The 26,681-nt window shown below is 45.1% G+C and overlaps 1 protein-coding gene across 1 annotated transcript in view; it reads right to left on the bottom strand.

Annotated features, from left to right (window-relative positions):
* Positions 1-795: 795 nt before the first annotated feature.
* The window catches only part of notch3 (notch receptor 3), a 28,325-nt gene continuing 2,439 nt past the window's right edge, over positions 796-26,681 (bottom strand). The window contains 31 exon segments of the mRNA XM_054607967.1: positions 796-4,589; positions 4,692-4,789; positions 4,891-5,038; positions 5,158-5,462; positions 5,598-5,766; positions 5,920-6,010; positions 6,113-6,335; positions 6,425-6,573; positions 6,665-6,991; positions 7,089-7,529; positions 7,531-7,610; positions 7,733-8,103; positions 8,215-8,347; positions 8,469-8,653; positions 8,745-8,901; positions 9,010-9,211; positions 9,335-9,563; positions 9,681-9,833; positions 9,980-10,213; positions 10,408-10,553; positions 10,720-10,912; positions 11,020-11,130; positions 11,354-11,587; positions 12,553-12,666; positions 13,706-13,819; positions 14,880-15,065; positions 15,177-15,332; positions 15,430-15,663; positions 15,759-15,881; positions 16,692-17,027; positions 17,130-17,275. Coding sequence (XP_054463942.1) covers positions 3,081-4,589; positions 4,692-4,789; positions 4,891-5,038; positions 5,158-5,462; positions 5,598-5,766; positions 5,920-6,010; positions 6,113-6,335; positions 6,425-6,573; positions 6,665-6,991; positions 7,089-7,529; positions 7,531-7,610; positions 7,733-8,103; positions 8,215-8,347; positions 8,469-8,653; positions 8,745-8,901; positions 9,010-9,211; positions 9,335-9,563; positions 9,681-9,833; positions 9,980-10,213; positions 10,408-10,553; positions 10,720-10,912; positions 11,020-11,130; positions 11,354-11,587; positions 12,553-12,666; positions 13,706-13,819; positions 14,880-15,065; positions 15,177-15,332; positions 15,430-15,663; positions 15,759-15,881; positions 16,692-17,027; positions 17,130-17,275 — 7,297 coding nt within the window. The 3' untranslated portion in view covers positions 796-3,080.

Below are 26,681 nucleotides of genomic sequence, written 5' to 3' on the forward strand. Positions count from 1 at the left end.
TTTGAAGTAAAACTCCAACTAAACAGTCAACATTTAAACAGTAAACATGAACACCTGAGTAAAAGAATAATTTGTATCATAAATATTATACCTGTGTATTGTCATCAGACTTGCAGTCCCAGTTTTGGTAGAATACATAGTTTTGCATCATTACCCATATGATTCTGGTTTAAAAAGTGACATTGCCTTTGAAATTTTGATTATACACTAGGCAAGGATACACATTATTTGTTTTACTTTATTGCATCTCAATTTACTCTGAAATGGTATTATAAATAGGTTTACTTTTTATTAATCCTTTCATTGAGCGCGCTGTAGTGCAAAACACTAAACATTTGTACAACATGCTTCAGACTAGTGGTCTCATGGAATAACTTCAAAATCTTAAACCCCAATAAAACCTTGTGATAAAAACACAGAACTTATTGTGAGCTCTACTGTTGCTAAGTTATTTTAGTGTAAGATATATGTCATCAGTTAGACCAAACTCACTATTATTACTCTAATGAAGTAGTACAACTTTTGCTAACAGTTTGGCACCATAAGGGACTGAGTATGGATTTAATCTTCTGTGCCAAATTTATTTATTTATTTATTAATTTCAGACTATAAAACTGTTGATTAATTGATTTCAGGTAAATGTTTTTTTCAGTTTTATTTTAATGGTTCTGATTATGAGGACCTGAATTAATGAACATCCTCTTTTAAAATATGAAACGATCACTAAAAACAAGGACACAAAAATGTAGTTCCCTACAGTTTTTATTTTAAGTAACTTTACAATTTTTTGACTGTAGAAAGAAAAAACGTGGAAAGGATTATGTACAGTGATTTTGAACTACTTTTAAACAAGTATAGCAATTAATAATGATAGAAAATATCTATGACTGTTCTAATAACACAAGACCAATAAAATATCAGTCACAGCCTCAGCTTCAAATAATGCTAAATGAAGTACATTTTATTTTTGTCCTTTTTAGTACATAATCATTTCAGAAACATAAGACTTTTCAAGCAAAGATCTACCCAGAACAAACATATTTACAAACAGAAGTTGGGAGGTTGAAATGTACAAAACACTTAGTGCGACCTTGTAGGAAAATTGAAAGACCAGTTATATATAAAAATAAAAAACAAACAAACACAATTTTTGTAAGTAAAATGTGAACTGGACTGTGAACAACAACATGTTTCCCAGGTCTGATCAAAACAGTAGCTGGGTCTATAGTGAACAGGATAAAACAATGAATGAAAGATAAACTCTATGACACAACTAGGGGCAGTGTTAGGTCACCACAAAAGTAGTAGCTAGGAGTGGTGGCCTACTAATTTCTGTTCAGGATGTCACAAGATGAAAATGCAATGGTTACTTTCTAAAAACTCTACTATTATCAGCTGACTTTAAGCTGAAATGTCCCGAGGATGTTAAGGAGAGGATGACCTCTATCCTAAACACTAAGGTCATGTGGGGAAAATAGTTGGTCAAACATTACACAAGGTGTTAGCTGAAAGACTGGGAGAGTCATCTCAGAATTTTAAAAAAAGTTTAAGGTTGCAGCACTACATAGTAGTGTTCTTTCCTTTCAGTTTCTTCTAACAATCATCTTAAGATGCATCTCCGCTGCCCCTGGACTGGGAGCCACTGTAGATGCAGGGGAACGGTCCCACTGCATACCATAAAACACCTCCCTAAGGAGTGACAGGGCATAAGCAGTCACAGCCCAGCAGCCACACCCTCAAACAGACCACTACTCCACCACAGACACTACCAGAGACAAGGTCAAAGTGTCAACGAGACCTCAACTGCCACAGATAGTCCAGGAATGTTTCCATTTAGTCCAGTGAAGGATGTAGAAATATTGAACTTCTACCTGTCTATCATCTGGTTCTACTCTGTGTTGAATGCTGCTGAAAGGTGCAGCATCCATATTCAACAACACTGGCAAAATGGAGGAATGTTTGCAGGGAAGAGTGACATAAAATAGCAGCTGATGAGCATAGCTTAGTACATCCGAAGTGATGTTAAAAAAACAGTATCCATGGTTTTCACAAATATACAGAGTATAAAACATATTGGAACAAAACAAAAAAAAACATAATCTAAAAAAGGCAGTGAGAGGCTGATTTTAAAGGCAAAACAATACATGTATCAGGGCTAACAGTAGAACTGGAGGTGAGATTCCTGTAGAGTCAGCAATAAATGGGAGCATTACACCTAACCCTTTACTCTGCTAATTTATTTTGAAAGTTCATAGGGAAAATTACCATGGATTTAATGCCACACATATATTATAAATATCCATTGCAGTTAAATGTTGTATTTGACCCACACTTGCCCTTTGAGGCTGGTCACTTGAAGTGCTTCAGACACACTCATCTACATTCTTATTCATAATACTCATATGGAAAGTAATCAATAATCACAATTCAATCAAATCAGAACATACCACAAAATCTTTACCAGTTGTTGTTGGCCTAAATAAATATCAGTTAAGAGAGGTGATAATTCCTCTTTCTGTCTGTTAACTGGTCTGAATGATGAATTATATTCCTTTACCATCACTTGCCACACTGGCTAAATAGAAATGTTTGTGGTCCGCATAAAATAGGAGGGAGTGGCACATTATGTGAGAAGCTGGGACAGAAAGAGGGTGAAAACACCTAAAAAAGCAATTCAGAGAGATAAAACAATAAATAAAAATAAATGAATTCCCTTCAACATCGTACTTTTTTCTCTTATCTACTTTTTAAATGTTTGTTAGTTTCCAGGAGAGCATCCCTAAGTCTTTGAAATGAAAGACTTGGTTTTCTTCATATACTTTTTTTATAATAAAAAACAAGTCCATCTTTGACAGAATTACTTCATTAATTTGTCTGCTGTTTTTTCAGACAACACACATTTCCCTTTACTTTTTTTCTCTGCAAAAATCACTAGCAGACGGTCCTCGTGATAATCATAGTCAATCCAAATCCAATGAAAATCTTGGAAACAGGCTGACACATATAAACAGACGGGCCTAAGAGCCAGTCCACAAATTATTTTACCCCAGGTCCCTTTTCAAGCAGGGGCCATGAGATCTTCACGCAAACACCTGCATCTTGCCATTGGCCTCTGGGATTTGAGTAATTTGGGTCTGGGCAGGGCCAGCAACTGCTGGGCTGGGTGTGGAATCTGACCAATCAGAGACACAGTGAGGAGAGGGGCTAGACCAGGGCTCTGGGGACTCTGGGGAGGGGGTCAGGTAGGGATGCTCACTGGGCAAATGGAGGTAATGCTTAGGCGTGGCATCTAGTGCGGATGAGTAGCTGTGCTGAGAGGGAGGGGTGGGGTAATCCTCCGTTCCTGCAGTGCTGCCACTAGGCTGGGAGGGCAGAGCCTGAGTGGGCGGGGCTGCTGGCGTGGCTGCCTGTGGGGGATGAGCAGGAGGCTGGGGCTGAGAAGGCTGCTGAGGCATCTGCTGCTGCTGGAAGAAAGACGGTGGGGGCTGGGAGGTCTGGGGTGTCGGTGGGGTGGAGGTACCCATGCGGGCCATGCTCTGCTGGTTGGTCATGGAGTGGTTCATGAGCTGCTGCTGCTGTTGCTGTTGCTGCTGCTGTTGCTGCTGCTGCTGCTCAGCAATGGAGGGCAGCTTGACTGGGCTGATGGTAGGTGTGGAGGTAACAGGTGTGGGCTGCAGCATGGCATTACGGTAGAGCTGCTGTTGGTGCATCAGCATGTTCTGCTGCTGCATGGCTGGGCTCTGTGGGTGCATACCTGCCTGGCTACTCTGCACAAGATTCACCACCTGCTGAGCACACTGGGCGTTGGACATCCGGTTGTGCCAGTCAAAGGGTACACTGACAGGACTGACCAAGCCCATGTTGAGCCCCATCTGGCCTGAACTCAGCACATAGCCATGGTTGACATCTGAAGCCATGGAGACGCGTCCCTGCAAGGACATTCCTCCCACTCCCAGGTCATTGAGTTGTGCTAGAGACACAGCAAAGGGGCCACCTCCCTCCAACATGCTACTGTGTACCATTGGGGTGTTTGGGACAGACATGGAGGAGTGGAAGAGCCCTTGTGACTGCATGGCCACAGGGGAAGTGGGGTTGGTTAAGTAGCCAGCATTGCTAGCTCCCCCGTGGGGTGAGTCCAGTGAGTCGACTGGGGACAGGGTAACTGAGCTCTCCAGTAAGGCACTCTGCATGTCCAAGGTCAGCTTCTTATTACGAGCCTTGACCGACTCCTTCAGACTGTTAGCATGTTGGCCTCCCAGGTTTGAACCCTTGGTCCCAGGCCGACGGTTCTTCTTGCCCTGTGGGGTGTTCTTCAGACTCGGCAGGTAAGCGCTGGGAGGGCACATTAGTGGAGACAGAGTGTGTACACCAGTGAGGTGGTGTCCAGCCCCTCCATGGCCCTGGGGACTCCTTACTGTGTTGTACTCATCAAGAAGCTGCACGATGTCGTGGTGCATGCGCTCCTGAGCAATGTCCCTTGGCAACCTGTCCATATGGTCTGTGATCTCTCTGTTTGCAAAGTGAGCCAGCAGCACCTTCACAGCCTCACAGCTGCCTTCACGGGCTGCAAGGAACAGAGGGGTCTCCTCCTGAAAATAAAAACAGCAACAAAACAAACGCAGGCTGCGTTAGATACAAACATTCTCACTGTTAAAGCCACGCTGCTACAAAAGCCAAAGTGGATGTCATACCTTCAGATCTTGCATGTCTTTGTTTGCGCTATTCTTCAGCAGGGCAACAGTCGCTTCCACATTGTTCACGGCGGCAGCCCAGTGCAAGGAAGATTTACCTTAAAGAGACAACAAACAAGGAGATTACACATCTATAGTTTCAGTGAAAATGATCACGAAAATGCTGAACACCAACGAGTAAAACATTGCCCCCACTTACCCAATTCATCTACTGCATTGACATCAGCATGACAAGTGATGAGCTCCTCTACCATGCCCTCTACTGCCAGCCGTGCTGCCAGGATCAGTGCAGTAGAGCCATCATACATACGGGAGTCAAGGTCTGTAGCCCGATTTCTGATCAGAATCTAGATGAAAAAGTTGGGTTCAACATTAGGATTTAATACAATACATGTACTACAATCAGTAAAAGGCATTTCTACAACTGATGTGGAAAAATTAACAGTACAGGTTGATGTTTGTTTACCTGGAAGACACCCTGTGCATCTGCAGCCACTGCAGCATGTAGCGGTGTACGTCCTGTGTTATCTTGAGCGTTGGCATCTGCCCCAGCATCCAGCAGCCTCTTAGCAGCATCAGCACGGGCATAGCGAGCAGCCAGGTGGAGCGCTGTCTCACCAGTGCGGTCCGTTTGGGCAGCAAGGGAGGCTCCCTGGTAGATTAGGTCAGAGATGATGTTGGCTGAACACTCCTCAGCCTCCTCCTCTTCTGCTACCTCGGGCTCTAAGCCACCTCCACAGAATGATGCCAACATCAGAGGTGTAAAACCATCTGGTAGGAGAAGAGAAAACAGGCAGAGATGAGTTTATGTCTATGTCTAACGCTCAAAATAACAGATCAAAGAAAGTATAGAAAACCTGCAAAACTTAGTTCCAATCTTAAAACTTAGGTTATCTCACTACCAACCTGGGCCTCGGACGTTAACATCCATGCAGTCGCTTTCAAACTCTCCTTGAGGTGGGGTGAGGGCCATGGTGGGAGGCACACGGATGTCTGCGGCTGCAAGGTGATGCTGTGTCCACTGCCTGCTGTCCACTGCATCTTCACTGTCTGAGAGCATACTCGGCTCCTCAACCTGAACGCACAGAAGCACAAAATTCTATTTGGTTACTTACTGCAGGCGTTAATACAGGCTGAGATATTGTTGTATAATTTACGTACACACTCTTTTGCTTGTATGTGAGTTGACTAGGAACGTTTATAAATGTAAAGATGGTGTGTAACTGACCTTGAGTCTTTTTGGCTCGGGGCAGTCTGAGTCCATCCAATGTTCACTGTGATCTCCAAGGAGAGATTCCTCCGCATTTTTTGGCATGTTTCTGTGTACAAATTAATATGTTAAACAACATACGCACAAATCACATTGCTAAAGTATTTCAGTTCCATTTATTAGTCTTACATTTTACACACAAATAACTTACTTCATCCCCAGAGCATCCTGGCCCACGGGTTCCCTGCGGTTCTTGTTGCTGCTGGGTTCCTTTTTGAGGAAGAAGCCTTCAGGGAACCAGAGGGTACTGTGTTCCCTCTTTCTACGAGCAATCAACATGCCTATCACAAGGATGACCAAAAGGAAAAGAGAAGCTATCCCCACCAGCATCAGCTTTCCCCATGGAGGTATGGAGTCATCAGGCAAGTGTTCAACTGTGGTGAAAAGACAAAGTAGTAATCACACATGTGTACCTAATTAGTCTTGCAAGTTTATTTTGTGTTCTTTGAGTATCTCTACTCACCACTAGCTGCTTTGAGGGGGTAAGGAAAGCGGAGCATTTCTACAGCTGAGAGGGCTCCCAGGTAGTCTGCAGCGCTTTTAGCTGTAGGGAAACAGCCCTCAGAGCCCTGAGAGCACAGACGGTTGTCTATTTCCAGGTACACTAATGACCTATAGGAATAGCAGAGAGGCAGGTGTTAAGTGTAATGTACAATCTACAGGAAATACTTCAGCTTTTAAGTTTATTGTAGGCCGGACTTACCCGATGACTTCCTGATGAGGCTGCAACTCCCGCTTGTAGCGGGAGTCTTTGCGAGTGTAGGGTCGAATCATGGCTTCTCCATTCTGGTCCAGTCGGAAGCGGAGTGAAGTGTGTAGGATAGCACTTAATTTCTGTAGAAAAGCCGTGCTGGTGAGGAGAAGCTTCTCTGGAGGCAGTAGGACTACCAAGACCAAGACACCATCAGCAAGGTCTTCTGGAACCTTTCCTGCGCAGTCCAAGCCATCCCAGCCACACTCCTCTGTGTTGCAGCCCTGGTCACACTTTCCATCAGCATAGTGGTCTATACAGTAGGCTTCATAAATTGGACTGGAGACAACACAAACAGAAGGATCAGCTCAAGTTCTTCTTAGCTCAATACAGAAAATATTGGGGGGAATCCCATTAGCAGTAAAAGTGGACTTACTTGCAAACTTTCCCCTTGCTTTTGCAGTCAAAGTTGTCATACAGACAGTCAACAGTGTTGCAGGACTCATCACACTGGCTGTTGTTGAAGACTTGCCAGCAGTTTTCACAACGAGACCAGGGGTCCATCGCTAGAGAACAGTCCCCGCCGTCCCAGCGACAAAGGAACGTGTTGCATTCTTTGTCGCAAACACCATCCTTGGCTTTGCCGTGACAGTCTGCTAGAGGGCATGAGGGTGATGGAACCTCTGTGGATCTGCTGCTCTGCTCGCACCGTTTACCTATCCAGCCAGCAGGACACTGGCAGTGGAAGAACGGGAAGCTGGTCTCTTCAGTGCACAACCCTCCATTCCGGCAGGGCTGGGAAGAGCAGCCTTCATTACTGCGATGCTGACACTGGGGCCCACCATAACCTGGCACGCAGGTGCAACGCGCCCCTCGTGGTGAGCGCACAGCTACCTCCATTGTAGCAGGGCAGCTCCCGACAGGACATGCTCCTTTCACAATTGGGCCCAGCATAACCCTAAGGAAAGACACCATTCATCCACTTAGTTGAATTTTCAATAAACAAATAACAAAAGCTCAAATGCACAAACTACAAAATCCAATTAGGTGTTTAAATCCTTAATGTGAATGTGTACTTACAAGCTGACACGTGCAAGTGTATCCCAGTGCAGAGCTGCTGGACACGGAACAGACTCCTCCGCTCTGACAAGGCTGAGACTCACACACACTAAACCTGCTCTGACACCCTCGGCCTGTGAATCCAGGCTTGCAGACACATTGGTAGTCATTGGGCAACTGGATGCAGTCAAGACTGTTGGAGGGACTGCAGGGGTTGGAGAGACACTCATTTATGTCTCCCTCACATCTTTCTCCTGTGAATCCAGGGGGACAATTGCAGCGGTATCCACCCACTCGGTCCACACAGGTGCCATTGTTCAGGCACTTAGGGGGAGCACTGCGCATCCTCAGAGGTGGGGCACAGTCATCTTCATTGATCTCACAGAGAACACCTTAAAAAGAGAGGATTATTAGGTACTTCTTTAAATATATTACATTTAAGTCCCATGTAGTGTAATCTCTAGTAATAATCATAGGTTTCTGTTGAATATGTGCTTGCTTACCCAGTGTGCCAGGGGGGCAGGAGCAGATGTAATGTCCCACCAGATCAATGCAAGTGCCTCCATTCTGGCAAGGATGAGACTGGCACTCATTGATCTCTATCTCGCAGTTCTGTCCAGTAAAGCCTGGCATACACTGTAAAGACATGCAGATGACAATTACATTATTTACACAATTGTGATGACACTGTGTGAATACTGACTTTGCTAAAAATCTGACAGAGAAGCACATAATATTGTCAAAGAGATGTACTCACATCACACTGATACCCTCCCACGTATCCCCTGCAGGTGGCGCCATTGCGGCAGGGTTTGTCTTCACAGTGGTCCACTTGGCTTTCGCAATAGCTTCCAGTGTAGTCAGCAGGACATTTACAAAAGTGGGCATTCCCGGTGTTGACACAGTGACCACCGTGGTGGCATAGCTCATCTGTCTGGAGTCCTGATTAGAAAAGATTTGGAAGAAAAATGTAACTTTGAATTCTCAGTTACAACCACAATCACAGGCCAAGAGGTTAAAAGTAATTTAATACCTCTATGGCGAGCAGCTGTCTCACAAGAAACCCTGGAGACGTCACAGTAACGTCCAGACCAGCCGTTGGAACAGTCACAGGTGAAGGAAGCATCCTTCGGGCGGCAGCGTCCTCCATTTTGGCAGGGAGATGAGCGTCTGCACCAGTCGACTGGTGTCTGAGTAGGCAAGAGGCAAATGGAGGATTTATTAGTCTGAAAACAAATTCACAAAGACACAACGCCCTTACAAGAAACTTTAAGATGAGTCTGAGTGTGTGGGTGTACCTGGCAGCGGTTCCCAGTGTAGCCCTTAGGGCAGGAGCAACGGAAGGACTCCAGGGCATCTTGACAGATGCCTCCGTTGAGGCAGGGCTGGGAGTCACACTCATTGACCTCGTATTGGCAGTGGGAGCCAGTGAAGCCTGAGCGGCAGTTACAAGAGTAGCCGTTGATTTTATCTGTGCACGTCCCTCCATTGAAGCAGGAGCTGCAGACATGAGTGAACATATAGACTTTAGTTTTATTCGTCATATTTAGTAGTAATATACATGTGTATTTGAGCTGGTTGATAAAGTACAATTTGGGATGTCTCCATGACTCAAACACTCACCTTTCAGTGCAATCAGGGATGTTGGTTTCACAGTGGATGCCGGTAAAGCCGGGCCTACAGGTGCAGGTGTAGGAGTTAACATAGTCCGTGCATGTGCCTCCATTTTTGCAGGGGGAACTCTGGCATTCATTGATCTCTAAAGCACAGCGGGGCCCAGTGAAGCCTGCCAAGCAGCTACAGTAGAAGGAGTTCACACCATCTGTGCAGGACCCTCCACTTAGGCATGGATCTGATGGCACAAAAGGATAAGATCACTTTGGTTAAGAACAGTATACAATTGGCATTTTGTTTGATAGCAACAGACAATTACAGTAATTCAGCACGCTAGGTTAATGTGGCCACTCACTAGGAGAACAGTCATTGATGTCGGATTCACACATCAGCCCAGTAAATCCAGCTCTGCAGGAGCACACAAAGCCTCCAAGTGTGTTTGTGCAGGTCCCACGGTTCTTGCAAGGGTTTGAGATGCATTCATTTACATCCACATTGCACAACTGACCTGAAATGCAAAAGAAGTGTACAGTAAGGTTTAGGTTCAAGGTCAAGATCCCAAGCGTTTATCAATAAAGAATTTTCTGTAAGGTTCAAGGCCGATTATTTCACAATAGACGAGGAGGCATTGAGTTAAGGAAATGATTTTCTTACCTTGCCAACCTGACTGGCAGTTACATTGATAGCCCAAGTAGTCTGCTGTGTGTGTGCAGATGGCATGATTGGAACATGGGTTAGGGGAACAAGGGGTGAGGACCTCAGCACAAGTTGGTCCACTGTAAGGAAGCTCACACAGACAGGTGAAACTTGCCACACCATCCACACAAGTGCCCTTGTTCAGACAGGGACTGGATGCACATTCGTTGATGTTCACCTGGCAGAGGTTACCTGTCGGAGGGGCAGACAAGACATTAACACATATTATGGAACTGAATTTTGATGGTTCCAAGACTTGGCCAAACACTGGGAATGAATATGGCATATTTTTAACCCACCACTAGGGGGCGGTCTTTGTACTGTTCTTTTTTATGTTGATGACCTCAGCGGTAACTTTTTGTTGTGCTACCATGCCACACACTTACCTCTGAAGCCTTGACGACATTTGCAGGTGAAGCCATTGAGCTGGTCGATGCACGTGCCAGCATTCTGGCAGGGACTCGGCAAACAATCGTTCCTGTCCAGGTCACAGTTCTTCCCCACCCATCCGGGCTCACAGTCACAGCGATAACTAGAAATACAGGAATACAGTCAATAATCCAAAAGATGACACATTCTAAATGTACAAGTTGTGACTTGTAGGATTAGCAACGAGCTTGCAAGGCGTTGATGCCAAGTTTCTCCTTGATATCACATATGATGCCACTTAAAGTTGCAAAGTCTGAAACAATTCATACCCGTTGATGTCATCTCTGCATGAGCCATGGACACATGGGCTGCTGCCACACTCGTCCACCTGGGAGTAACAGTAAGGGGGCTTAAAGCCCTCTGGACACTGGCAGTGAAATCCATTCTCTTCATCCACACATGTCCCCCCATTTCTGCAGGGGCTAGATGCACACTCATCTATCTCCACATTACACGTGGGACCTGGCAGGAGAGATGTAAGACACAATCAGAACTGTGTTCATCAACATTTCCAATGAGGACTGATTTTTTTATCTGAAATTTGTGCTTTCATTGTCAAAGGGCCTTACCAGTGAAGCCAGGTTTGCAAACACAGTCATAGCGGTTTATGCCATCTTTGCAGATGCCATAGTCACATGGGTTGCTGGCACAATCATCAAAGTTTATTTCACAATTTGTGCCTGTGTTGACAAAGAGTTACTTAAAGTTAGAGTTTTGCATTGATGTGTGAGCATACAACATGATTTAGCCTACAGTTGCAGTATATTCGCTGCAAATGATGTATTTTCATAAAATCAATTCAAAGGTTTAAGCAGGTTACGGAAAATGAATGAATGAATGAATGAATGAATGAATTCAAAGGTTTGAATTAACAAGGAGTGATTTTGGAGTTATTGTTCTTACCAGAGGTTCCATGTTGGCACTGGCAGATGTACTTGTTGACCAGGTCCACACACTTGCCCCCATTCTGACAAGGGTTGCTGTGGCACTCATTGAGCTGGTTCTCACAGCGATAACCTGTGTAGCCAGCATCACAGTTACAGGTGTAGCTGGCAATGCCATCTACGCAAGTACCATGGTGGCATGGGTCGGGCTGACAGTTGTTGATATTACTCTTGCAGAGTGTCCCTTCATAACCTAAAGATGAAAAAGGGGTAGAATGTAGATTTATGTTAAGACTTTTATCGTGTTATCTAATGCAGCAAGTTATTTTTCTGAATAAAAAGCAGTTTTTATTCTAATATTTTTCCTTGGTTCCTCATTTTCATCCAATGTTCCTCCTTTTATAAATAAATTAGTTTTTTTGTTGAACTTCCTCTGTCTGGTTCCAACTTTTTCTTTAAAGAAATTTCTACAGTTTTTGGTTGTGATTACTGTGGTTTCCATGTCGACAGTGTCTGTGTGTTGGTTTGTGTGGTATGTGTGTAGAGCAGTGCTGAGTTGAGCAAAGCAGTAAAGAAGGGCCCTACACAGGCCTCCCAGTCCTGCTTTTGTTCTCAGTGGCGGAGGGAACAATAGGCTGCGCCACGTCAAACAGGGCCACTTCACTCAACAGAAGGGGCCCACAAACAGAGGGAATACCAAGCAGCTGGCCACTGAAACAATGAAGCAGGCTCCTCCGTAGTTTTAGGTCCAAACAAAAATGTTAAATATCAACGTATAAACACAGTCAGCTCACATATGCAGTCTTTGTGACAGACTTTTATGTTGCTCACTGAATTTGGGTTCGTTTTCAAACTTGGACATGACTGAATGTGAAGGAATGATAGATAAGATGCAGCATAAGGTGGTGTGTGGGGGTTTAACAGATGAACAGATGTCGGGGTGATGACCAAGGCTCCTTTCTTGGCAACTGCTGGTCCTCAGTGACCCCATGATCCTGAGAGCCGACGAGGGAAAGAGGGGGATTAGGGGCCTCAAGTCAGTCTGCTCGGCCAGCAGACATCCAGGGAAATAGCTGACCCCCCAAAACACTGAACACTTAACAAAGACCAAAAACAGCCCAACAAGTGGTTAAGGCTCATCTGCTCTTCTGCCTGGGAAGACATCTTGAGCTGTGTACATCCTATTCAGTGACAACTATTTGGTACAGAAGCCCTTACCTTCAGCACAGTGGCAATCGAATCCATTGGGCTGGTCCTGGCATTTCGCTCCATTCTGGCAAGGCGTGCTGGCGCACTCATCTATGTCGATCTGACACATGGTGCCGGTAAACCCTGGGACATACAAACACAGAGGTGAAGGGTCAGAAAGAAGGTCCAGTGGAAGCGTCCATGCTCAGGTCAGAGGGCAGTTCTGTCTCTTCTTAGAAGGGCAGAGGTCTTTAGCTAGGTTAGTGACGTCTGGCTCAGGTTGGGTTTGAGAGTGTCTCGACTGGTTAAGGACATGTGCACATCTGTGCACTTGGACCAATGCTAAGATGACCACTAAAGAATGCAATGGACAGCCTGTGACCTTGATAATGTTTTTGAGAAGGGACTAACAATGTAGCGCATACAAGGTGGATCTTAAAATAAAATAATATTGCTATCAGGTAGTTTGAAATATCTGGGCAGCAAAATTAAATGACAAAAACAAGAAAAATGATATGAAAAATGAATGAATTAATTATGAATAATAACAACAGTAATACTATCTCAAATCTATTCACTTGAAAAGCTTGAGAAACTGAGTAGGCTTGAAATCAGTGGGCACAGTGCCCAGACAGGGGTGAATTGGTGCATTGGTAGCACACTGCTCAGTTGATTAACAGTGTCACGACGGTCTGTGTGTTGGTGCTTGGGCTGCTAAGGGGGGGGGGTTTAGAGGAGACGGTGGGATTGTTTTCTCTTTTAGGGAACCCCCCCCCCCCCCATTCCCTTCCTGCATCAGCTCCACCGGCTCAATAGCTAGATGGGGGGTGGAGAGGGGACGTCTGTCCCAGATGTAAATTGAGGACCTGGAAAAGAATCTCATTAGCAGGACTGCTGTTCCCCACCACCACCAGGGCAGGATGAGGGAGACTGCTGTCCCTTCCACATTCCACAGAGGAGGGGAGCGGGGGTCACAATAGTGTCTTTGTTCGGGCAGGAGGAGAGGATAGGCTGCCCTGTGGGCTCTAAACACCAGCAGGCAGAAGTAGAAAGTCTGACCCTCCCTCCTCTGGTTCTGTGGACATTTAAACTTTGGCTCTTTGCTGTCATCGGGTTGGAGTTGTTAACAGGGAGAGACATAAACACAGGCAATAGAAATCACGGCCAGTCAGATAAGTCTTACCTGGCTGGCAGGTGCATGTGAAGCCATTGACCATGTCCCGACAGATGCCATCATTCACACATGGGTTGCTATCACAGTCATCTACGTCAACCTCACAGTAAGTCCCCATGTAACCTGGAAGAGAGAAGTTCAAATTGAATCACATACGTTTTTGCAGTTGAGGCAGATTCCCTATGTTCCATGTTTATGTAGGGGTATGTCAGTAGTAGTGTTTACACTTTGGGATGGGGAAAGGATCTGTGGGAAAGTTTCTCTCATGGGAGGCCTCAGAGATTTTGACACTTGTTTCTGTTGAACCATAGGATGTTATAAAAGATCCCTAGAGCATCCCCAGTGCTCCCACTCAACTAACCTGAAATCACCACACCCTACTGTCCACAGAGCATTATCTCTCCCTGGGTCAGTGTCCCATTCAACAAATGCATGTTATACATTCTGCGTTAGTAAACTATGGAGGGCTCCTTTTTTGAGGTGAAACAGAGTGTTGATCGGAGTGCTGGGGGAGAGGCTAGCGTGGAATCAGAGATAATCAGTAGCTCCACATGAGCTTTGCCAGGCTGGCTGATGATGAGGAGGGTGATGAGGAAGGGCCTGTCTCTGGAAAAGAAGGGGGAGGGGGAGAGGCTCTGGGAAAAGGCCTCTTTCCCTCTCTGTGTATGAGGGGTGCAAAGTGGAGCACAGAGGGGCCCTATTGTTCCGCTCCATTCCCACCACTCTACCACTCATTAGTATTCACAGCACACTCCTCCCCCTAACTGCTCGCCCTCTCTCACATACAGTCCTATAGACCCGACTCCCAGCTCTAATTTGTATAGTTCCCAAAACCCCAGGATGCATGTAGGACTGTGCGTGAGAGTTTCTCTGTGTTTTTGTCAGTGAGTGTCCAAACCATCACTTAGTCTAAACTAATACCCTGTCTGGCTGTATAGTGCACTGAGAGTAGAGCAGTGCCTCCACACCCCCAACATCAATGGGAATGCATTACATAACAGTCTACAGTGGCAGTCCGTCTGGCAGAATTGTAGATGATGCTTCAGCAAGTTTAAATAGTAAATGGTTGTTCAACTCTGCTATTGGTTTCGGGCTGTCTTAAGTGGATGATCAGGATGAATTGAGGTGTTCTGTATTGTTTTATATTGGCAGTGCTGAAATACAATTTAACAGGCCTGAATACCTGGCATGCAGATGCAGGTGAACTCTCCAATGCGGTCCAGGCAAGTGGCGTCGTTCTGGCAGGGCATGGACAGGCATTCGTTGATGTCAATCTCACATCGCGGGCCGGCATATCCGCGGCCGCACTGACACTGGAAGGAGCCCTCTGTGTTCACACATTTACCAAAATGCTCACATGGGTTGGCACCTGCGGACAAAAGACTGAGGTTCAGTATATGAAACACAGTAAGAGAAAAAGACAAAGCGGAGAGGCGATGACCACAGTACTGCGAAATGGTTAAAGAAATGGCAGACTTACCAATTGAACACTCATCCATGTCCTGGTTGCAGGCACCTCCTACAAAGCCGGCAGGACATGTGCAAATGGCGCGGCCATTAAGGGGGTTGGTGTCGCACACTGCCCCCTCGTTGCAAGGGTTACTCACACATGCATCATCAAGGTGGCACAGCAAACCTGTGGGGATGGCACAAAAAAAGACAACACATGAAATAAACTATTTAGCAGCCACGATTAAGAGGCACCCGGGGGCAATTTGCCGAAACCCACTAACCTGTCTTTCCAACTGGGCACTCGCAGAAGAAGGATGCTACACGGTCATGGCAGGTGGCCCCATTGAAGCAAACGGCTATGGCACAGTCATCGATATTCTCACTGCAGTCATCTCCAGTCCAACCGTTAACACAGACACAGGTATGACCACCGATGGTGTTGAAGCAAGTACCCCCATTATGGCAGGCATTTGGTTGCATGAGACACTCGTTGACATCCTCAGCGCAGTATTGCCCTAGTGTGATAAGATGATATATTGGCTTGTACATACTCACCATGAGATATATGTATTTAATGTTGATTTAAAATATTATGTTAATAGAGCTGTACCTGTCCATTCTGGTAGGCACTGGCAATTGTAGGTGTTGACACCATCCACGCATATTCCTCCATTCATACACTTGTGACCTGGACAGTCATCCACATTATTCTCACAGTTGTGGCCCGAAAACCCTGAGACAGAGGGAGAGAAAAAAAGAGCTATGACACACAGACACAGTAACATACACCAACTGAGAGTTTACTAAACATTCAGTGGTTCCTGTCCCAGACACCAAGCATCTCCACTCATGACGTTGAGTTATACTTCCCACACTAGAGGAGGTGTGGGGTAATGTGGGCAGTAAAAAGGTTCAGAGGGTGTCTGAGTGTTTACATCTTCTCATGATGGTTCCCATACGATGCCAGCAACAACCATGACTCCTGCCTGCTTCAGAGGTCTGCACTCCCCGCAGTGTTTGCTTGTTTTATAATCTCTCACAGTTTCAATGACTTCCTCTCTGGCAAGAGACATTTCCTGTCAGCTCCCCAGTGGGAAACCAGAAGGCCATAAAGTAAATTCCTTCTGTTGTGAAAAGAGCAGAGTGGACGAGAGTGACGGTGGGCTGCGTCTTTAACTCTCCCACCATCCTTCTCCCATCATTAGCTATTAATAGCAGACAGGAAGTTGACCTGGGAGAGAGGAGTTAATCCCAGGAATAGCACTAACAGCTACGTCATCAGGCTGGGAAAATGTGTATGCCTGTAGCCCTGTGCTGGGGTCCTGGGAAAAAACGAGGTCTGCACTATAACTCTGATTTTGTGTGTGTGTGTGTGTGTGTGTGTGTGTGTGTGTGTGTGTGTGTGTGTGTTTGTGTGTTGTGTGTGTGTGTGTGTGTGTGTGTGTGTGTGTGTGTGTGTGTGTGTGTGTGTGTGTGTGTGTGTGTGTGTGTGTGTGTGTGTGTGTGTGTGTGTATATATATATATGTGTGTGGGCTGGGCTACCTGGTAGGCAAGCACACTTGTAGGAATGGTCGCTGGTCTGACGACAGGTGCCCCCATTAAGGCACTGGGATGGGGCACAGGGAAGCGTGGACACCTCACATGTGCGCCCGCTGTATCCAGGTTGGCACTGACAGCGGAAGGACCCATGGGTGTTAATGCAGAGGCCGCCATTGAGGCACACGCCGGTCTTGCGGCACTCGTCAATGTCATTGCGGCAGTTCTTTCCCTGGAAGCCAGGTGGGCAGGAACAGTTGTAGTGGTTATTCCAATTGGCACAACGGGCCCCATTGGCACAGGGACTTGTGGCACAGGCATCAATGAGGGAGCAGTCTTGGCCTGGAGATTAAATAGTGAATTGCATTCAGTTAAAATAGGAACTTTCAATCTCCCTTCTCAGATCCGATCATTCTAATGAAGAAAAACTCTGATAGATTGTACCTCTGAACCCTCTCTGGCAAACACAGGTGTATTGTGGGATACCATTGACCACCTGGCTCTTGCAAGCTGCTCCGTTCAGACATGGTGATGATCGGTGACAGGGATCCTGGTGCTGACAGAGAGGACCAATGAATCCCAGACGGCATCTGGACAAACAAATTCACACACATATTAGGATGTCTTGAGCCTGGAGGTCAAAACAGATCACAAGATGAGAAACTAAGGTATTAAGGACCGAGCTTCGGCACTCAAACTTCAGTGTAGCCCAAACCCCACCAAGTTCTGGGTTTGGCAATCAGGGCCCCTGACACCTTGGCAAGGCCTGCTGCCTGACTCATACATTGGCTTCAGTAATGCTTCTGCACCCTGGAATGAATTTGTAATAACATGGCTTACCCCATAAGTACTTACCATGCAGTACATACACACACACACACACAGAGTGAGGCACACATACACTCAAACACTTTTTAAATAAAGATGGAGGGAGGCCATCTCTCTTTGTCTTATGGGTTTCACAACACACATTCTCTGTTATTTCCAGCTGAAAAGCCTCAGTTTCCTCATGTTAGCCAACATTCTTCTTACACTGTTGCAGTTTTTCCGCACCTCAGCTCTTGTTTCTGTTCTAATATATGAGAAAGAACACACCCAGAAACAGCAGTCTGGAAACAAATGATGACATGAGAAAAATGAGGACTATACACAGCACACATCAACCTAATAGGAAAAGCAGTTGTGGTACATGAATAAAAAACACATTTTCAGTCATCCGTCCCACGCGCAACGGAACAAACAGGCTTCCATCTCAATCAAAACATCTTCTAACAAACGGTGGCCACAAACAGATGACCAACACGAAATAATGTGCCTGAACGCATCCTGTGTAGTCACACGTGAGGATGAATGAAGCTTCTCCTGCATCTCTGCTAATGCGCTATATTCGCTATTTCGGCTGTGAAAACGTTGTGTAAGTCTGTCCTAAACCTGCTCCACTCAGAAATTGAGATAAACATATAAACATGGCTCCCTATAGCTCTCGGCAGAGGTCTTATGGGAGTTTAGACAAGGTTTGGACTTACTAAGGAGTACAGTATGAGCTGGTAACTCTATACCCACAATGGAGCCATTGGCTGGGAACAAGCCCCCTCTTCAAACAGGCTGTTTGATGCTGATGACAGGGCAGTGACGGCTGGGTTTTGGCCCGCCCTTAGTTTCTCATTGGAGAGGAACCCCTGGGCAGGATCAACAATGGGTTCTCATCTATTCTCTTTTACAGGAGCATCACCACTACACTGTTAGTGTTAGTTCATTGTTTACTGTTTTGATGTACCTTCCCCCCTTAATAAACTATAACAATATTTGCCCCTGGCTAGGAGTTTGAAGTTGCTACAGGTATAAGCTAAGAAGGATGACTTGATCAGTATCTAGATGTTTTTTCCAGTTTTATTAAATAACTGGATACTACTTTTTAACCCGCTTCAAAAAGACAATAGAGAATTGGAGGAGCCACAGGGCTAAGCATTAGAAAGCCGGGCCAACACCAATGTTGAGCGAGTTATTCAGATAGTTATTACAGCTACTCTTCCATCTTCTAAAGCCCCCCCCCCCCAAAACGCCAGCTTGTCTTTCCCCCTGACAACCCCCTTCTCTCACGCGCTGAGAGGTCAAATGTCAGAGGTCCCCCGTCTAATTGTGATGATAATGTCACTCAGGCTGCAGGGAGTGGGTTGGGGCTTCTCTGCAGGAGAGAATGTCTATAGAAGGTGGAATTGCTGGAGAGGGCTACGAAGAGGAGGAGAGAGTGGTCTGGTCCAGCAAGAATGTCATGTCATATTTCCAGTAATCCCTCGTCCCCTTGCTATGAAAACACTGGACTTACTCCGAATGCACTATCCCTGTTGCCCTAGCAACCTCATAGACGAACAAGCAAGCCTGACACCCAACTCGCCACCCTTCCCCACCCCCACTTTTGGTCCCCATGGCTATTTGTCATGGCTTGGCTGGGTTTATTTAGAGGCAAATTAACTATGTCTGGAATCTAGGGTGTCACTAAAAAATGAAACACAAATGTGGCACAAAGAGGGCTTTGAAAGAGCCAAGGAAGAAAGTTGCTTATAGAGCTGAAAAGCACTACACAGACTGACAGTGAAATGATTCTGGAGCGTACTGCGGGCATTTGACTGCTCATGAAAGCCAAAGAGCTACAGTCTTAACAGGCTGTTGTTCTCCGAAGACCATAGTGACTCTATGTGGCAGAGAATAACTTACAACTCATAACAGGAAGTATTGTGTGTCAAAGTGCGTGTTAATGTCGCACCATAAACACTGAAATACTAGGTATCTGGAATCAAGTGTGTTGAGTTATGAGAATGAAGTGCATTTGTGCATGTGGGTGTGTGTGTAAGAATGAAGATAGTAGTTTTGCCTGATTAATTATTTGTCCTCCCTTACAAATGCACACTGAACTGAGCAGCCAAAACACACATTCTTTTGTCTCGATCTGACTCATAGCCAACATGCAACTCCCATAACAAACAATCAGAGTGCTATCAGTGCGGAGACTGTGAGAGACATGCAACTTTGTCCTGGTGCACCTGAGAGTCTCCTTATCAGGCTCTTTACAACCTTGTGGATTCCACTACCTCTGGGAACAGCAAGGCAGGAACTGTGCCTTAGCCTAGGCCCAGCCATATTTGTGGCGGATGTGGAAGGCAGGTGCAGGCTGCTGTTGGGCAATGGGCCTGAGTCATATTTAGTAATTGACGACTCCTGACCTTTGAGGAAGAGAGTGGAGCAGATGAGCAAGAGGTCGTTGAGTACAGTGGAGGGATGGCCAGAATGGGTAATCTGCCCGTGTCAACACATATGAGGTCTTTTGCCAGCTGCAGACCCGGCACCGTGCATCTGTCCACATCTGTCAGTGAACCTCTGGGTGTCTGGCATCTAGCTCTCCTGCCAGACTTTAAGCCAAAACAACTGTGCTGTTTTACTCATGGGAAATGCCCATTAACCATAACCAACACACATACTCACACACATTGGCCATTTCACAACACTCAGGGGAATTGGTCATCGTTCACAAACACATGCATTGACATTTCCTCTTAACAGACTTTAAAGACTGTGACACGAAGGCACCACTGCAACAATGCAAACACATGCAACAATCACTACACACCCAAACACAAAGAAAATGAAACTTACAACCAGCCTCAGCCTCTGAGGAAGGGTAGTATCGTGAACCCATAAAAGAGAGGATAAACAGAGAAAGTAATAAAAGAAAGAAGAAAGACAATGGCAATTGTTAAACATTTAATGAAGACCAGTTTAAAGTGCAAATCACCTTGAAAAACATTTCTGTAATATAAAATAGACATTGCAGCAGTGCACTGGGATTTCCCAGTTGTTCTACATCAAGTATGAGGATCATCTGACTAAAACAGTTTGATTTATGCAAGTGAGTTCTGTCACCTATATGTGTGTAACCCAATGCCAGTTTTCCTGCTTTCTGGGTCACTGAAGCAGGGTAACCTGAGCTCATCCTCTCCTATACAATAGCATCTACTCTGCCAGAGGTCAGAAGGTGACTCACCTGTGAACAAAGAGCCTGTAATCTCTGACACGGTTCATACACACAGTCATGCTCCACAAAGCAACAAGTATAAAGGAGTCTTCCTATCTCAGAGGGCATTTCCTAAAACTAATGGAGAGGAAGAGCAGCAACAACAGAACCACTATCTTTTGACCTGGGGAAAGATTTCATCTAATATATTGAACGAGAAGAGCTAATTGAAATTTTAAGGTGAGCCTAAGGCTGCTGCTACAAAAAAATATCAGGATCTTTGGGAAACAATGTGTCCTTCCTTCACTCAACAGACGTTTTTTCCCTCAAGCCCTCCCTTCTACAAGCAAGCAGGAGAACCAGCTCTATTCCTTAATGCAAGTCCATACTGACACCACACTGCCAACAGGATCCCATCCACATCCCCCCCTCTTTCCAACAGCCTCCTCTGCTCTGCTCTCCCCAGCGTGGCTCTCCCTTTCTCAGCAAAGAGCCAGATTGGGGGTTGGGGAGTGTTTTGTGGCCCAAATAAAAGAGCCAAAGTAGTCAGAACTCCTTTGTATGAAAGTGCTGGGGGGGAGCAGTGACCCAAACAGCTAGTCTTTCAGGCCTGGGCTTACATGGACCAACAGGCCTGGGCTGTAGCCTGGCAACAGTAACCCATGGTGAGAGAGAGCCGGAGTGAGAAAAAAAGGGGGTGTTGGGAGACAGGGTTTCGTAAGGACAGTTGGGGCACTTCAGAAAGACTGATCCCCTTCATATGCAGGTAGCACTGAGCGCCGTGCGGCACCAATTCAGTCTAGTAATTAAGTATGATCATGTCTAAAAGGATGCGTGTTTCACAGTTTAAAGTGCAAAGTTTCCAACAATTGTGCTTAGACACACAATGGAGGTATTGAAATCTTGAGAAGGAGGTTTCCAGACCCCCAGAGCATGAATATTAAACATGTGAATATAAGGACATTTAACTTCTCTTCAGGAGAAGAAGTACTGAATCTGACAGGAAAGCTAGGAGCGCTGCCAGTGCATCCTTCTCACATCTGGTAGTCCCTTAGCGCCTAGATTCACATGTATAAGAACATAAATCCAGAATGCCAAGGAAATGTCTGGCATTTTCCTGGCAGTAGGGACTGCACAGATCTTCCTCACCGAGACAATAAAAAAATTGTGCTCTTTAATGCTGCCATGAAAAAGACCCAGCAAGAGATGGTAATTTTTTCACTTTTTGTCTGTACACTATCCGAACAAATTCGTGTCAACAGATTTTTGGAAGAGTACTCCTTGACATTTTTCAAATAGCAACGCGTTTGCCCATAACCACATTGCATGAATCCCAGGGTCGAGGTCTTTCAAAGCATTCTCCACTGAACTCAACCACAAAACCCCACCCAACCACCTAAACTGAACCAGATTCCATTAAACTGTGAAACTGAAATTTAAAGAAGGACCCCATCCCCAACCTAACATGCAAGATCAACTTCAATGCATTGTCAAATGCTTCTCATATTAGCCTTAACAGTACAAACATGACGTGACAAAAATGATCTTAGACCTTCTCATGGCCTGTATTGCTATTTATTTCACAGCAAACATTTGCTGCACAATTAAAGTGGATTAAAAAAGCTACAAGTGACAAACCACACCTCAGATAAACAATGTTGACTGAAACTGCTGCACAGATTGACCAGCACATGCTTATAATCCTGAAAGAAAGAGATTGTTTATGTTGCACTGGCAAAGGCTCTTAATGATAAGCAAAAAAGAACAGAAAATGTCTACTGTCTTAACTGCTGTCACTAAAAGATGAACTAGTTAAAGAAGACTGTGGGTCATACATTATACATTTTTTTATAAAACTAAAAAAATAACAATAATGTAGGACGTTTTTCTTCGATGTGGCACGGTAAGTCCTACAAGCTCTGATAAATCTTAAATATGGAGGATAAACATTTAAATCAAGATGTCTGTGGAAAATGTGCTTAGTGGAAAAGTGAATGCCTTTTCCTGAATCATTTAATGATGGACCCATCCCTTCCTCTTCTAAAGGGGAGGGAGAGACTAGGGAAATTTTGCTGGCGGGCCTCAGTTATTCCAATGGCGCCTGCCTGAATGTCTCTTCAGAAGTCATCTTCTCACGGATAACAACAAACAACCAAGGGATGAGACTTCAGAACCAGGCCTATCCCTACATACGCATATGGTTTGGAAATACATTGACTCCAAAAATAATAATAATACATCATTTGTAAATGGATGTTCCTGTGCCAACTCAAAACAATGCAAAATATGAAATTAATTAGCACATTGGGTTTGTTTTTAGTGAGCCAACATTTTTTTCTTTTCCACATACTCAGATATAAGTACCAAGTAGTGAATTATAAAACAAGTTAATCATATGGGGGAGGATGGAATTAAATTACTCAAGAGATGAGAAAGTTGAGGAGCATAGCGATGTGGTTGGACTGAGTAAGCTGCTTAAGCTTCTCTGATAAGACAGGATGCGCGTAGCAGGGAGGTCAGAAGGCACAACTTCCTGTGACGGGGCCTGGGAACCTTAGCTAAGTCTCAATTCATGACCCAGAGAGAGGAAAGGACAACATACCCAAATATTCCTCCCTATGATGGCGTAACCTGTTGGTTAGACACTACTCATCTCCTCATAGATATGACAACTGCAATCCTTAAGAAATTTCAAACTACTTGGTCTATAATGCATTAGTTTTCCTTGATAATGGCATGACAATGGCTCCATCTGCCTGTCAGAACACCATGAGTGATATGGGCTATATGTTGCCTCACAAAACTGCAAAGTAAGTAATTGCAAATCAAACAAGTCATTCCAAACATCCCATTTCCAATGAGACTAGGCTGACAGTATTGTTAAAGGCATTCCTGAAGGGGCTACCAGGGTGAATGGACGGGAGGTACGGACAATAACCTGAAAGCACCAGAGGGACAGGAGGAATCTTACTAAGCATTCCTTTCTAATCCACCATAAAGATGCCAAAGAAAACACTAGCCCCGAGGTGCTCTGAACTAAGCCAACAATATAGGCTGTCTCTTTGCTATGGTCCATCAGTAAATATGTGCCTTGGCATGTGTGTATATTTCAACTTCTGAGTGAATTGCGTACCTCAAAAATGCATTTCTTTTGAAAATTAACTTGTATTTGTCCCATTACCCATTTGAAAAAGGTGGACCCTCCGCTGTGAAAATTGAATTTGTCCTTATTGAAAATATCAGAAAGAATATGTCTCCCTTCTCCTCAAATCGATGTACAGTTCTTGATGTTTTGAAGTGAAATAAAGTAGCCATATTCAAACTTTTCACTAAAGAAACAGCAGTCCACACTCGCTGGACAGTCTGCTCCCCATCAAAGTCAAAGATGTCCTCTTTATCATGTTCTAAGAGGCTGGGAGTTGCCGGGTCATAACAAAACACTCACGATTTATATGCTCACTCTGCTACTGAGGCCAAGGGCCAAACATTAATAACATAAAGGGGACCACTGTATCCATCCATGGGCTTCACGCAGCGAAGAAGCCACACATTTATTTCCATTCAGCTCAGAGGAAAGAGTTGGTCATAATCTGCGATCTGCCACTGTGTTGAGACACAGAGGCAGAGGATGAGCTGCCAGAGCTGGGACGACACGCAGAGAGAAAAAGAGTGGACTTGGTTGCCGTTGCGCTGTGAGAGAGGCAACATGTGCTAGAGGGACTGAGAGCTACTGGTTTCATTCCTCCACGAGCTTGTCTCTCACAGTATGGGGGCGGCTGACTGCTCAATGGCAGCACCTGGCCCTATGCTTCCCCTTTGTCAAGATCTGACTCCACTGGATTACCATCACAACATCCACCAGCTGTCCTCTACGCAGCCCACCACCCTCCCCCACTCCCACCCTTCAAGCCAGCCTCCCTCTACCCACTCCCTGCCCCCAGTCCGTTCCCTCCAGCTGGATCCTCTCTGAATGACACCCTCTCAATCTGCCTAATTATCTCTCCTCGGGGCCACGCCGCTGTGGCCCTCGCAAGGCAGCACATTCTGCTCACAGGGCGGAGCTGAGGGGCCCCAAAGCTCTTCAACTGGACTTCCTGACTGCTCACCTAGAAGGCAGCACTCTCTGTGACACTATCAACCCTTCACTGTCAAGTTCAAAACTTTGGGCCACAGTAAGATCATAGAAAGGAGACTCAGTGGTCACTACTTAAAAATCATTGTCAAGAACAACGGTGTGTAAGAAAATGTAGATAAAACCTCAAATTACAACACAGTGTTTTGAATGTAAGCCATGCTGAGTAGTGCTGAATTGCAGAGCATCTTTATCTTTGGAACAGACATACTACAAAACCTCAGCCCTCAAACAAAACCAATTGGTTGAAGAGGGAAGTGTATGCTCTGGGATTGGATGAACACCAAATAGTAATTAAACTATGCAGCAGTTTATAAACAATAAAAATCTAATTTATTTTACTTATTGGGTTTAGGTGCTGTTTACTGCGCAACTTTTCCTTTCTGGTTTGGTAAAAGCCACATTCCCACCATTGCATGTGTCAATACAAACTCAGACACAGAGGCATGTTACAGTACAGATTCATATGGTGATGAAGTGCATCTATGTCAATGGTAATCATCTTCATCCAACACATTTTACCTGCTTTAATTATACAATTTCTCACATAAACCCACGTCTGACATGGATGCTGAGCTGAACACAAGTTGCCTCATATCAGATTGCTGGTCATAAGTAAATACTGGATTTCCCTATTTGATCACTTTAGCAATAGTGAATGCAACCAGTCTTTCTTCATCATGTTCAACCATTGTCGCAATCATAAAGAAAGGAATGTATGGCTGACAAGCAGTTGCAGTCAATATCTGATGGAAGTTAGAAACCTTGGTTGAAATGCTCAGCCCATTAAGACTAAAAGCATTTACTGATTTTTACTGGGTAACTGAAAGAGTTGAAATGGGAATCAGTTTACTACTGTTATCTCCTATCAGCATCTCTGGCCTGCAACCTCTACTAAGCAAACTGAGGAGTAGCCACCACACTCAGAGGCACGTAAATGACTAAAAGGATAGAAAACCTTTCTTTCATGTTTGAGCTATAGGGTGTTTGTGTTTCCCAACAAGACAGGGGATACATTGATATCTGGGACAGTAACAATGGTAGCGGCCATACACGCAACGTTACCGTCACTTGAGAAGATACCCGCCATAAGAAAAATGTAATAAGCAAGAGTCCAAACAACAAGCAGGTGCAGATGAACTCCACAAAGAACAGTGTGTGTGGTTCCGTAGAACAGGGGTGATTTCAAGCAAAGGTATTTCCTACTGGTTCTCCGAATTCCTTTCAAATGCCAAAACATGTAGGCCTATCCGTCTGTATCTGCATTTTGTTTCAGTCTTGCTACTCTGTGTATCGGCATCGTTTTGCTGTGGCCTTTCTTCTGTCTCTCCCTACGCCCTGTTCTGATGGTGCCAGGTTACAGGCAGGTATCTGGTAGAAGAAAGGATCTTTTCTGCTGTTTTCAATCTCCCGTTTCTGTAGGCTCCCAGGGGAAGGGGTGGGGTAGCTCCACCACTCACCTCTGTTTAGGACTGGTCTGACCACTCTCATGTGTCCACGCTCCGCTCCACTGCTCTGCCCTGCCATGGGACTCTTTCTACCCTGTGTGGTATGACATTTGATGTCCCCTTCCATTAGAAATCCTTTCTCTTTGCACTTTAAGGGCTTCATTTTGTTGGCACTGTACCAGCATAGTGATTACACATGCCCAACTTGTACACCCCTAACGCATGTACACAGCACAAAAGGATTAAAGGAGCACAAAGGATGAATGACTGGTGTCTTCCATAAGAAAATATTTGGAGACAAATGTTGAAACTAGGTAAAACATAATTTTCACTTTTGGTAGGGAAATGCTATTTCTGAGTAAGGGGGCATGGAATCATTTGCTGAGAAAAATTATGTTGGGTATGCT

The sequence above is a fragment of the Anoplopoma fimbria genome, chromosome 11, assembly GCF_027596085.1.
Source record: "Anoplopoma fimbria isolate UVic2021 breed Golden Eagle Sablefish chromosome 11, Afim_UVic_2022, whole genome shotgun sequence".
Taxonomy (NCBI): domain Eukaryota; kingdom Metazoa; phylum Chordata; class Actinopteri; order Perciformes; family Anoplopomatidae; genus Anoplopoma; species Anoplopoma fimbria.